Source organism: Dasypus novemcinctus, chromosome 15 (assembly GCF_030445035.2).
Source record: "Dasypus novemcinctus isolate mDasNov1 chromosome 15, mDasNov1.1.hap2, whole genome shotgun sequence".
Lineage (NCBI taxonomy): Eukaryota > Metazoa > Chordata > Mammalia > Cingulata > Dasypodidae > Dasypus > Dasypus novemcinctus.
The window spans coordinates 104,692,280-104,706,721 of record NC_080687.1 but is presented as its reverse complement, the minus strand read 5'-3'; the positions used below and the strand labels follow the sequence as shown (position 1 = coordinate 104,706,721).

General features: G+C 35.4%; 1 protein-coding gene across 1 annotated transcript; it reads right to left on the bottom strand.

Annotated features, from left to right (window-relative positions):
* Window positions 1–10,213: 10,213 nt before the first annotated feature.
* Window positions 10,214–11,019, bottom strand: LOC131273511 (olfactory receptor 5V1-like). The gene is given in 2 exon segments (XM_058276867.1): window positions 10,214–10,624; window positions 10,627–11,019. Coding segments are annotated over 2 exon segments (804 nt in total).
* Window positions 11,020–14,442: the final 3,423 nt, after the last annotated feature.

Below are 14,442 nucleotides of genomic sequence, written 5' to 3'. Positions count from 1 at the left end.
CCTGCTATAAATAATCAATCCCCTATGCAGAGATATCAGTGGTGTGTGTTGCCTCAGGGCATGATGAACAATCCTACCATGTGTCAATTATTCATTCATCAGCCTCTACAGGTGCTAAGAAAAAGGTTTCCAAAAGCTAAGATTATTCATTACATGGGTGATATATTATTTGTGCATTCTTCAGATGACAAGTTACAGCAATTGTTTCAGCATGCTGAAAAGGTGTTTCCTGAGTATGGGTTATGGATTGCCCCTGAAAAAGTTAAGCAGAACGCCCCCTACTGTTATCTAGGTATGCAATTGGCAAATGGATGCATACGCCCACAGAAAACACAACTGAGATGTGATAAATTAAAAACCTTAAATGACTTTCAAAAACTTCTGGGGGATATTAATTGAATTCATCCTACTCTAGGCATTCCTAACTACAGGTTGCAGCACCTATTTCAAACTTTACAAGGAGACCCTGCCCTCTTAAATCCAAAAAAATTAGCCTCAGAGGCAGAAAAGGAATTAAATCTCATTGAAGAACGAATTTCACAGGGACAATTGACTCAAATAGATCCTGACAAAACCATAGACTTGGTGATTTTTTTCTACCCAGCAATCTCCTATGGCCCTGTTCTGGCAAGATGGCATATTAGAATGGGTATTTATCCCCAATAATAAACAAAAAGATTGCAAACATATTTACAAAAACTTATTTCTATTATTGCAACTTAAAGGAACTGATCCTGATAGAATAATATGCAGTCTGTCTAATGATGAAATTAAACATCTTTATGCTACAAATACATAATGGCAAGTTGCTATTAGTGATTTTCAGGGAATTATTGGTAATCATTACCCCACTTCTAAGCTGTTAACATTCTTACAGAGAACAGCTTGGATTTTACCAAAAATAGTTAAGTCATTTCCAATTGAAAATGCACTTACTATTTTCACAGACAGTAGTAGCAATGGTAAAGAGGCTATGTACTCCTTTTACAGAAAAGGCTTGGCAAACACCACATACTTCTGCACAATGTACAGAATTATCAGCTCTTCTCATGGTCCTACAAACTTTTAAAGAGCCTCTCAATATAACTGATGAGCTCTTTCAAATGTTCCTGCAATTGCAGGCACTCATTCATCAATGAGTAAATTCTCTGTACATTTGCCCATATTTGATCACATTCTGCTTTACCTGGCCCCTTATCCCCACAATGCGCAAGCAGATATTCTGGTAGGGTCTATATGTGATGCCACCAAATATCATGCTCTAACTCATATCAATACTAAGGGATTGTGACATAAATTTCCATCTTTAACAAAATTACAAGCACAAGATATTATAAAACATTGTTCTACCTGTGGCCCTCTCGTGTCAGCACCATTTGATAAAGGCCCTAATCCCTGAGGGCTGGCTCCAAATCAGATCTGGCAAATGGATGTCACACATGTCCAACTTTTGGTAAATTGCAATATGTTCATGTTTGTACTGATACTTATTCTCACTTTGTCTGGGCTACAGCACACAGTGGGGAAAGGTTTTGTCATGTTCATTCACATTTGTGGTCTGCCTTTGCAGTTATGGGATGCCCTGCAGAAATCAAAACTGATAATGGCCCAGCTTATTCTGGCAAACAGTTTGCAACATTTTGCTCTAAATATTCCATTGCTCATGTCACAGGAATTCCTTATAATGCTCAGGTCAAGCCATAGTTGAACGGTCACATCATACCTTTAAGCAAATGTTATTAAAACAAAAAGGGGAAGATGATGGCATTATAGTACTAAAGGACCAATTGGCAAAAGCTTTATTCACTTTAAATTTCCTTGATGTATATGATTCAATAACACCTGCTGAACAGCATTATGCATTGAATAAGAATAAAGAAAAGGTATTGTGTGACTCAGCTAAATATCAACCAATATATTGGAAAGAGGTAGTAATTAACACTTGGCAAAAGGGAAAGGTTAAAGTATGGGGGTGAGGATATGCTCTTGTCATTACAGAAGATGAGGAACAAATTTGGCTGCCAGCTCTATGGATTAAACCATGGATAGAGAAGAAGAGAATTTTGATGATTTCTCCTCTTCTGGTCATTTTAATGGTAACTCTGGGTCATGCAGGTGAAAATCACACTTATTGGACATATATTCCTAATCCACCTATAGTACGTGCTCTAACATGGAGGGACCTATGATTTCCTGTATTTTTGAATAAAACACATGTGTTTCCTGGGACTATAGATGACAGACTACACTTAAAACATGATGAAGAAGGGAAGGAAATATATAATCTTATCCTTCCTTTTGATCATAGACCATTATGTATTGGAAAAAGTTCCCCTTTCATGCAAACAAAAAATTGGACTCTGGTTACCATGAAAATTAATGGAACAAAATTATTAATAATTTTGTTTCCTTTATATAATTCTTTGGTAACTAAAAAGCAAAATTATAATTGTCCACCCCAAAAACCTGAAAAGAAAAAGGGATGGCAGGAATACCATATAGAAAGAAGATCTGACATTTTTAATGATTTAATAGGGAATAGTGTGGGAAAGTGCTCCAATGGGGACCCCCAAAAATATAATGGCAGATTTATATGGTATGGACTTAACAACAAGGGTCAACGACTTAGTAATATGCAATATCCTTTTCCAGAACCTCTATTCTTGGGTGAACAAGTGGTATATACTAGCAATTTTTCTATTTGGAAATGTAAAGGAAAATGGTTACCAACCCCTTGGGTTAATGACACCTATAATCTTAATATACATAAAAACTTGTGGAAAGTATTTCTTGGAATTGCCTCTACTTATGAATGGATTGGTAATTACAGTCAAATGGGTCAATATCTACAATTAAATCAAACCTATCAATTGAAAGCATGTGTCAGGGATCCTTTCATATTCATTACTGGAAAAGTAACCATAAAAGATAATGCCTTGTTTTATAAGAATGGTGCCTTGTATACATGTCTGTCAGAAAGTGTGTTGCAGGATGGAGACACCATCACAATAGCCAGAAGATGACGAGGTATATGGATTCCTGTCCAAATGAACCAAATATGGCAGTCATCACCTTAAAGTCAGCTATTACTCCACATGGTGCAAGAAATCATGAAATGGACAAAAAGATTTATTGGACTCCTAATAATTAGTATAATGGGACTAATCAGAATCATCTCAGCTGCTGCAACTGCTCATGTCACCTTGCAGGAGACTGCTCAGACTCAACAATATGTGCATGGTTGGCATAAAAATGCTAGTGATTTGTGGCATTGTTGCAGAATTTGAGAGAGGCTCAATTATTTGCGTATAGAGAGGCCAGGACTCAGGAATGATTTTGAGAAGGAAAATTGGTTTATTTATGGCCCGCTGGACTCAGGAGCTTTCTGTTTGAATCCCGAGCCGGGAACAAGATTTTCAAATGTCTTTTATACAGAGAGGAAAGGCCATATGGTCCCTTTGTTTCAGTTCTCAATAGGCTTGAATTAGCATATCTGTCTTCCATATCTTAGGTAAGCTTTTAGCATGGACTCCAGACATTCTAGATAAGCTTTTAACATATTTGGTTTGCATTTCCCCTGAATACTTAAAGTTTATAGACCTTGCATTGCTAAACTGTTTCCTGCTCACCAAGGGCAGGACTGCAACCTTTTATCATCCCCCACCCACAAGTCACAGATAGTTTAGATTATCTCTGAAGAGACAAAGAGCCTGCCACCCATAGCCCACATCAGCATAGCCAAGAGCACATTGATCAACATTGATTAACATTGATTAAATAATTGGGTCAATGATTTAGAATCTGCTGTTTTGCATATTGGAGTTCAATTGTATAATTTAAATTTGTTAAGGGGATTGAAATGTGATTGGAATGAAAGCAACTTTTGTATTACTCCTCTTGCCTAAAGTTCATGATACAGAATGGGGAAAAAATTAAGAATCATTTGCTAGGCCATAAAAGTAATATCTCTCTGGAAATAATGGAATTACAAAGAAAAAATATTAGAAATGTCTCAAAATCAAATTCATGTAGCCAATGATAAGGATATTTTCTCAGATATGACTTCACATATTACAAAATTTAACCCAGTTAATTGGTGGAAATCACAGCATTTCCTGTCAGCTTTAGGAATAGGGTTAATCATATTTGTTCTGTTGCTCATGATTCTCACCTGTGCCAGACAGTGCTTTTGAAGAAAATTGCAAAGTGTAACAGCCATAGGACAGCAAATAATCTGGTGCTAGCAAAAGCACTTCAATAATTTCCCCAAGTCGAAGAGCTTGGCTGGTAGTCAGAGGAGGGCAACCTAAGACAGGCACGATCACCTCGACAAAAACAAAAAGGGGGAGATGTTGGAAAATGAGGCACAGTGGCCTCACAAGGAGAGACATGCTGTCTCCATGCTAGTGCTGTCTCCATGGCTATGCTTGCAACCTAAGGAATGTGGTAATTAAGAGTTCCTTGCAAATAGGATGAAGCCGTTAAAGGCTGAAAGAAAAGATGAGCACATACCTTTTGTAGTCAATAGAACACTTAGACTTTGTACCTTGAGATAAGATTTTTTAAATTCCTTAGACTATGGGTAATGCTGCTTGATGTCACATAGACTAGATGTTCCTGCTTGTTGTCACATACACTGGGGTATATAGAGAGCCCCTTGTAAACAATAAAGTTGTCTGAGGAGTTATCACTTGCAGACCCCCTGATCCCAGCTCTCTCACTCATTCCTTCCCCCCTTTTCTCTTTCTTTCATTCCTGATACCCTTTGGGTCCAAATCAACAATAAGGTTATAAAAATACACAAAACTATACTTAAGAGGAATGCAGGAGTTTGATATGGTTTTGAATTCCAAAAATAGATATTGGATTATGTTTATAATCTGATCTGTACCTGGGCATTATTGAGTTATGATTAGGGCACCAAAGGGTGGGAACTCATAGATAAAAGGCCTGGCAAAGAGCAGAGCTGAGGGGTTTTGATGTTGGAGTTTTGATTTTGGAGTTTGATGCTGAAGACTTAAGCTGGAGCTCCAGGAAGTAATCTCACAGAGGAAAGAAAGGAACCTTAGGAAGAAAGGAACCTTGAACCCAAAGTAAAACAAGCCCCAGGAATGTAGGAACCCAGAATGCCTGAACCCTCACGGACACCACCAGCCATCTTGCTCCAAATAGACTTTGGTGAAAGAAGTAACCTATGCTTTATGGCCTGCTTTCTGTAAGCTCCTACCCCAAATAAATACCCTTTTAAGAACCAACCTATTTCTGGTATTTTGCATCAGCACCCCTTTGGCTGACTAATACAAGGAGTTTCATAGATTTTTATAGGGAGTATTTTCCTTATAATTAATATAATTTTTAAAAATAATTTCAGTCATGATTTATGTTTTAAGTTATTTGTAATAGACCAATGTGTTTCTAGTTTCCAATCACATGAGTGATTTGAAAATTTTTTTTTTTATTCTATAGGTAAAATTTTCATTTGGATTTTGTAAATCTTTTCCTTTAAAAGTTCTTGAGGTTTTCACTCTGAATTACCAAATTATTGCTATTCATAAAATGTTTAATTTGCACTGTAAAATAATCTGCATTATGCAAATAGGATGAAATGTTTAACATCTGAGTATTATATGCACTGTTTATTTTTTTCAGCTCTTCACTATTGTTATTATATTCTTTTAATTTTCTCCAGAAGTCTCAATAATGGTCCCCAGTATATCCATGAGTTAATGCTCAGAAACGATGGATAGCAACTTTTTTGGGAATAGGTTCAGCTATTTTGTCAACTTGGCCAGGTAATTGTGCTCAGTTGTTTGGTCAAGCAAGCACTGGGCTAAGTATAATACAAGGGCATTTATGGACTTTAGTCACTATTGACTTTACTGCAGTGGTAAATTATAGATAGCTGACTATAATTACATCAATCAGGGAGATTGCCATCAGCAATGAGTGATGCTTAACCCAATCAGTTGAATCCCTTAAAAGGGGAAGCAATTCCAGCATTGAGAGAGAATTTCCCAGCTTGTCTTTGGATGGCCAACATCTCCCAGAACTCATCAAGAACCTTCATTGGACTTTCATTTCAGCCCCTAGTTGCACCTGCCTGCAGAACCAGGACTTGTGCATCCCCATTGCTGTGTGAGAGACTCTTATAGAATCACATACTATTGACAGATAGCTCTTGTTGATTCTGTTGCCCTAGAGAACCCTGATTAATATAGGGACTCTACAAATGATGGGTTAACCTTGTGAGTCCAATGCAATAACAAGTGCCCATGTAAGAGGGAGGAAAAGGAGGCAGAGTTGAACAATATGAAACAAGATTTGGACATACTATGTACACTGAAGATTTTGAAGATGGAAAAAAATGGTGCATCGGGAAACGGACTTTGGCCCAGTGGTTAGGGTGTCCGTCTACCACATGGGAGGTCTGTGGTTCAAACCCCGGGCCTCCTTGACCTGTGTGGAGCTGGCCCATGTGCAGTGCTGATGCGCACAAGGAGTGCCCTGCCACGCAGGGGTGTCCCCCGCGTAGGGGAGCCCCATGCGCAAGGAGTGCACCCATAAGGAGAGCCGCCCAGCGCGAAGGAGGGAGCAGCCTGCCCAGGAATGGCGCCGCCCACACTTCCCGTGCCGCTGACGACAACAGAAGCGGACAAAGAAACAAGACGCAGCAAAAAGACACAGAAAACAGACAACCGGGGGAGGGGAGGGGAATTAAATAAATAAAAAATAAATAAATCTTTAAAAAAAAAAATGGTGCATGGGTCAAGGACTGCAAGGAACATAGCTCTAAAACCTAGAACTGGTCAGGAAATAGAATTCTGCCACACAGACTCCAGAGGAATCCCAGGCCTACTGGCACCTTGATTTTGGCCCAGTGAAACCCAATTTAGAATTCTAACCTCCAGAAATATAAAATAATAAATTTATGTTCTTTTAAGCCACTAGGTTTGTGATAATCTGTTATAACAACAATAGGAAACTAACACACCCATTCATCACATGCAGAAGTATGTTAAAATGTGCCCCCAAATATAATTATTTCTTCAAATTATACCTGTGGCTCTGACACAAATTTAGAAATTTTATGTCATCCTGCAAAATGAAATGCTCATAATTAAATAATATCTATCTCAATGTAAGTGACATTTTGTGATGTGTTAATTTTGTCTGGAAATATTACTATTTCATCAGCTTTATTTTAGTTAAGATGTATTTCCATTATTCTGTCATTTAAACTTATCAATCCTTACATTCCAGATGTATCTACTATCATAGCATACCAGCAGAGTTTTTAAATTAAGTGTACCTATCTTTTGCAAGAGAGACTTTTATTCAATTTATGTTTACAGGCATACCCTGTTTTGATAGTGCTTTGCTTTATTATGGTTTGCAGATTTGTATTTTTTACAGATTGAAAATTTGTGGCAACCCTGTGTTGAGCAAGTTAGTCGGCATCATTTTTCCAGGAGCTTATGTTCACTGTGTGTCCCTGTTTCACATTTTTTAATTGTTCTTCTTACTCCTCTTTATTCTTTTTATAAAAAGATACATAGATCCCACAAAATGTTACATTAAAAAATATAAGGGGTTCCCATATACCCCACTCCTCTCACATCAACAACCTCTTTCATCAGTGTGGCACATCATTGCATTTGATGAATACATTTTGGAGCACTGCTACACAGAATGGATTATAGTTTACACTGTAGTTTACACTCTCCCCCAGTCCACTCAGTGGATTATGGCAGGATATATAATACTCTGAATCTGTCCCTGCAATATTATTCAGGACAACTCCAAGTCCTGAAAATGCCCCCATATCACACTTCTTCTCTCTCCCTGCCTTCAGCACCTACTGTGGCCACTGTCTCCAATCTTTATCAATCTGTGCACATTGTTTTCTTTAGACATATCCTATTGCATTATGAAACAGCATGAAGTCTCAATAATGGTCCCCAGTATGTCCATGAATTAATGCTCAGAAACTGTGAATATCAACTTTTTGGGGATTAGAGGCTGTATAAACAATGGGTTAACCATATGAGTCCAATGCAATAACAAGTGTCCATTTAAGAGGGAGGAAGAGGAGGCAGAGTTAGGCAGAAAACAACATGACAACAGAAGCAAAACAAGACAAAGATTATAGTATAGTGTCAAAATAATTTTTATAGGCAGTTTTGGTTATATAGCAATTTTTTTGTGTGTGAATCATTTTATTGTGATATTCACCATATTCAGGTGATCTGGTACCAAACCTGCAATATCTTTGAGGTCTGCCCATATTTTAAATACTGAGATGTTTTGTTTATTTATAGAATTAATAACAAATAATTTTTAGAGAAAACCGTTCAAAATGAGTAAAGGAACTCTGATGTATGATGGGCTAAAATTTTTGTGGTTCAAGGTCATAAGAAAAGCTCCTTTATCTTCAAAGAAGTATTAGGATACAGAAAAGTCAGATAGAGAATATAGGGAATTCACATATACCCAACACCTTTACCCTTTTTCCCTCTCCTCTTTTAATAACATTTTACATGTTGATGGTATACTTATTACAATTGATGTGCAAATATTGAAGCATTGTTAGTAACCATGGTCTATAGTTTACATTATTATTTAAATTTTGGATTGTACAGTTTTATAGGTTTTGACAAAATTTGAAGTGGCCTGTTTCCATTATTGCAAGATGATGCTGAACAATTCTATTGCCCTAAAGATGTCCTATGTTCCATCTATGCTATTCATCCTTCCCCTTCCCCTCTATGGTAAACACCAGGTTCTAATTTATGAAGAATAAGATTCATAGTTAATTTGAATAATATTGAGGGTTTGACATTGGTCTGTTTTCTTTTATCAGGTGCTGCCTATATTCTCAAGCAATCTGTCCCTCTAATTGAGAGCATAGCAGGTCTCCTCAGGATAGGAGTTTGATATTTTCTTATTTATTATGTGGATCTCCACCCATTGATATAACACACTGTTAGGAGATAAACACTTATATATTCCATAGAATCCTGTCCCAAGTGCACCCTGTCCCATATAACCCCCATATGGGAGCCTTGTGTGGTGATATGAATGGTTGTTTTGTAAATTCACAATGTTTACCATACACTTATTTTTTATGTATGTTCATGTATGAATTATATACCTTAATAAAGCATTATTTTTAAAAGAAAACCACTAAAATATTTTGAATATATAAAAATTATGTATTAATAATATAGAAGAAATACTGTCTTTCAAATTAGATTGTTGGTATCTCCATCTATGAATTATTCATTTTTCAAAACTATATTTTGATTTTATATATCATCCCTACAGTTTTGAAATTGTTGCTTGCTTTTACATCTAAGTAAAACAGGTAATATTTTATTTAGCTATTTATTCTAGGCTATTTAGAAATTGCTTAGGATAAATAAAAACAATTAAGCAAATATGTAAATGGAAAGATGTGTGACAAAATTTCATAAAACAAAATTATTTTTATTTTTTAACCCAAAGATATTTAAGGATAACTTATCAGAAAGTAGACAGGATTTTTGATAGATTTAGTTAAGTATATATTGTCAAATTAAATTTAAATATGATTTTTTTCATTATTCAATTCTATCGCTAATGTATATCATTTCATTTCTTGTAAAATGAATTTTTTGTTTCAAATATTTAATGATAGAAAAGTTTCTCTCCTTTTGATTTTTTCTTATGATTTACTTGCTACTTAATTTGGCATAAACTAATTAATATGAAATGGCAAAACATCTTGACTACATAACAGGTCAATGTCACAATAAATACAAGGCTACTTCAATAAAATAATCATTTTGGTTACATAAGCTAATTGATTTCACTATTTTGAGGGAAGAGGAATGAACAGTTGTGTGTTTTTGGTGTGCTCTATGAAAAACAATGACATTTAAAATTCAGATTCTTTTCTTATATCAAATTGCCTCAATCTATCAAATTAAAAAATAATTAGATTGTAATTTTTAAAACCACAATAATCTCTCTATTTTATTAGATAGAGGAAGCATTGAAAATTGAAGAATATTTTATCTAGCTATTTTATTAGCAAATCCTGAAATACCTAAAAAATCCAGATTTCTTGAGTAATATGATGTACTCCAAATCTAAGTGTGTGTACATATATATATATGCTCCAAAAAATGATTTAGTAGGACATTGCTGGAATGTGCTTTATAATAAGGGTTTTTCAATTTTTTCTCTGTATTTGATGGCACATTTTCTTAAGGGCTGCATTCATTTCTGTATTCTTCATACAATAGATGACAGGGTTCAAAGTGGGTGTGATAATGGAATAAAATATAACAGCCAACCTACCTCGGATGGGAAAATAGTTGGATATAGGTCTCAGGTACATAGAAATCCCAGTTCCATAAAACAAGAGACCATTGGCCAGGTAAGAGGAACAGGTTGAGAAGGCTTTCCAGTGGCCTTGAACATGATTGGTCTGGATGATGGTAGAGATGATGCAGATGTGAAAGACTACAGTGAGCCCAAAGGCTCCCAGAATGATGCAACTGCTATATATAAAGATCAATTCTTCATTTACTTGGTAGTCAGCACAAGAGAGCCTCATCACAGGTGGAATGTCACAGAAAAAAAGTGATCAATGACATTAGGTCCACAGAAAGGGAGGGAGAATGTGTTGACAGCATGGAAAATGTAACAGAGGGCCCCAAAAATCCAGGAAGTGGAAACAGGCTCCCAGTAGAGGTTTCTGGTCATTATGACCCCATAGAAAAGGGGTCTGTAGATGGCCATACAGTTGTCGTAGGCCAAGGCATTGGCAGCCATGGTGAAGAACAGGTAGAGCTGGGCCATACATTCTGTGAAGGAAATATCCTTGGAACCCAAGATGGCATTGACAATGGCTTTGGGCATGGTAACTGGGGTATAGCGCATGTCTAGGAAGGAGAGGTTCTTCAGGAAAAAATACATGGGTGTGTAGATTTGGTGATCTTTGATAATTACTGTGATGATGGAGATATCCCCCATGACTCCAAAGATGTAAGTTATCAGAAAAATACTAGTGCTGAAGGCATTTACAAATGAGAAGTCTGAGAAACCCTGTAGGATAAATTATGCCACTGTGCTCTGAGAGATCATCTAATTGACAAAGAAAGAAATAACAAAAAAAAAATTTTAACTCAGATACCATAAGGTACAAAGAATCCTGTTAAATTTTCAGGTCCTAGTTCTTTTCTTCAGAAATACTTAAATACTTTCCACTCTTTTCTGTATTCTACATATACTTTTAAATAGAATTAGTTATTTTTGAATGGAGAAAATAATCTAGTCCATATTTCACAATCAGTAAAAATCAACTGAAATCAAAAGAACTGATAACTCTACTTGGACTTGCATTAACAAAGAGTTAACATTTAGTGAGCATAATCTGAATCAGAGATAGTGTTAAAAACTGTGGATGGATGAATGCATCTTTTGCTCATAAATAACTATAGTGTAATGACTATTTCCCATAAAAAATATTTATGTAAATAAGTCAAGGAGAATTTAACTAATTTGCTAAGGCTTATAACTTAAAAAGTGGCAAATGTAGAATACAAACAAGGACAGGCATCATTCTTTAGCAATACACTAAATTCCCTCCATTATGTGCTAGATCAAAGTAATACTTCTAGATGAAAATTAAAACTGGATACATTTCCATTTTTAAAAGGTAGCAACCTAAAATTCCTCATGATTAGATATCTTTTGGGAAGAGTAAAGCACTCTGTCCATTGCCAGGCCCAGCACTCCTTTGTGTTCTTCCTTGCACAATGTGAGTTAACCAAGGTCTACTTTCTCTCCAATCCTTGAGTTTATTTCTAATGCCACTCTTGTGAAGGTAACACCATCAACCTCAAATAAAAGACGACATTTCAAATTTAATTAAGACTTCTTTCTGTATAATGCAATAGCTTAAATTTGCCAATGATGGTTAAATAAGAAATGGACTTAACTTTCCACCAAAAATGGCCACAAAATGTACACACATATGAAATATTGTCAGATATTAGGCAAAAGACAGCACATAAAAAATGAGGTATCTGAGTGAAGAAAAAAAGGAAAATTCTGGTTATATCTCATGATCATTCTTGATTTGGTTTGTGGTCAATTTCTTGAGTGTAGGAATGGAAAATTGGAATGGAAACAGAACTAAACACTGAATTGAAAAGATTGGCATTTAGAGAGGTTGAAACAGCTGGGAGTTGTGTGGGAACTTACACTTAAGAAAGGAGATACACACATCAACAAAAAACCTTCAGAAATCTGCATAGGGGTCTTGTGGAGCTTTTGCTGAGTTACGTCTTCCACATATTTCACAGGGATTGGTAATGTTATTTGTATATACAGGATAAAATTCAACATGAAAACATTAAAGCAGCAACAGAAAAGAATCTAACATTATGTATAATTAATAAGCCAAAAATAAAGATAAAATAGAATACTAAAAATGTTCAATGATCAAAATTAAGTCAAGAAAAAATAGCCCCACAGTGTGGGACATGACTCTGAGGGACAAGGCTTTGTGGCACTGATGGATTATTACCAAGCACCAAATAGTGATGCATTTGGGAAAAGACCATGATCGAAAGGGGGGAAAAGTAAATGCAGAAGACTTTTTACAGCTAGGAGATTTTAAAGTGAGTCAGGAGCTCATCCCAGAGGTTATGCTTATGCATGTCTCAGCAGATCTCACTAACTGTCACAGTAAACAAAGCCTCAAACAGGGGTTCTCCCAAGTGCTCTAGGGATATCTGGACACTATAGGGAAGGCACACAACTGAATGAAATCACCATCCTGTGGGTGGCCTTTACCATGGACTATATGATAACCACTTTCCAACAACAATAGAGTAGGCTCATTTATAATTTCCTTACAAATCATTCTGATTCTCCTTTTATTTGAATCTATAATTAGCACTAAGCCAATTAAATATATATCCCAGAGACTTAAACCTTTACTGTGTTCATGTCAGTTGACTCCTGTATCTCAGCAGAATTGCAGCCAACACTTACTCTCCAGTTCATTGGACTCACCCAGGACAACTAACTAAAAGATGATGATGGACAATCCCCATCCCAATAAGCAAAGAGTATTTGCATCTGCAAGCAAAATAGTTCCCTTCATCTGCCCCATAAGATCTAAGACCTTCTCAATATGAAGCAGAGTGGGCAGCACCATCCCCAAATCCTCAAGACTGTGAAATGAACATGAGATGAGAATGTAACTATGAACTGAAATAGACTTATTATCATTGTAGTAATTAAAGAACTTGTAGCATTGATATAAAGATAGTGGTTACCAGAGCTACTGAGGGGAAGGGAAGGAAGAATAGGTGGAACCTAGGGTATTTATAGGACATTGGAATTTTAAAAAAATGATTTTGCTGTAATGGATCTAGGCCTGATTATACATTTTGTCAAAACCTGTACAATTGTACCATGCAAAGTATAAATAATAATGTAAATTATAGACCATGGTTAGTAGCAAAGCTTCAATATTTATTCATCAATTGTAACAAATGTACCACACTTATGTAAGATGTTAACAATAGGAGAAAGTGTGAGAAGGATAGGGGATGAGGTATATGGGAATCTCCTATATTTTTTATGTAACTTTTCTGTAGTAGAAAATTTCTTTAAAAATAAAGAAAAAAGAGAAAATAAAAAGACCACTCAGTAGATAGTACAAATGAAAAACTAAAAATTTCAGCACAATATTAATATTTATATTATATGTAAGTGGTATAAATCCTTTAAATAAAAAACTGAGTTTCTAAGAATTGGATATAAAAAGTCCAAAAAAACTGTACATCCTCCTCTAATTTCCACATTTGGAAACAATTCTCTGACTCTGTCACTGAGTTGTTCTCCTTTCTGAGAGAAATATCAGTTTACAATGGACAGAGTTATAAATGAGTACTAATTCTTCAAATATTTAATTTTTCAATTTTCATTTTTCTCTCCTTATTGGCTTTATTTCATTTAATTCTGTGTTTATTTATATTTTCTTCCTTTTTATATTGGGTTTACTCAACTATTCTTTTTTTCATTTATAAATATTTCAAAGTATAACTTTTATACATGAACATACATAAACAATAAGTGTATAATAAAAGTCATGAACTTATAAAACAAGCATGCATAACATCATACAGGATTCTTATACATTATCTCACATAACAAATATGAGAACTTTCTCTCATGAATTATAACAAATAAATAATACTAATACAAGGTGTTAATAATAGGGTGGATTGGGGGAAAATACACCAAATAAATGGACCATAGTTAATAGTAATTTTTGATGATGCTCTTTCATGATTTGTAGCATATGTTTCAATTATTCTTTTTGTAGTATCTCAAATCATAACCCAAGAGAATTTACTTTCAAGCTTTATTTCTAGAATA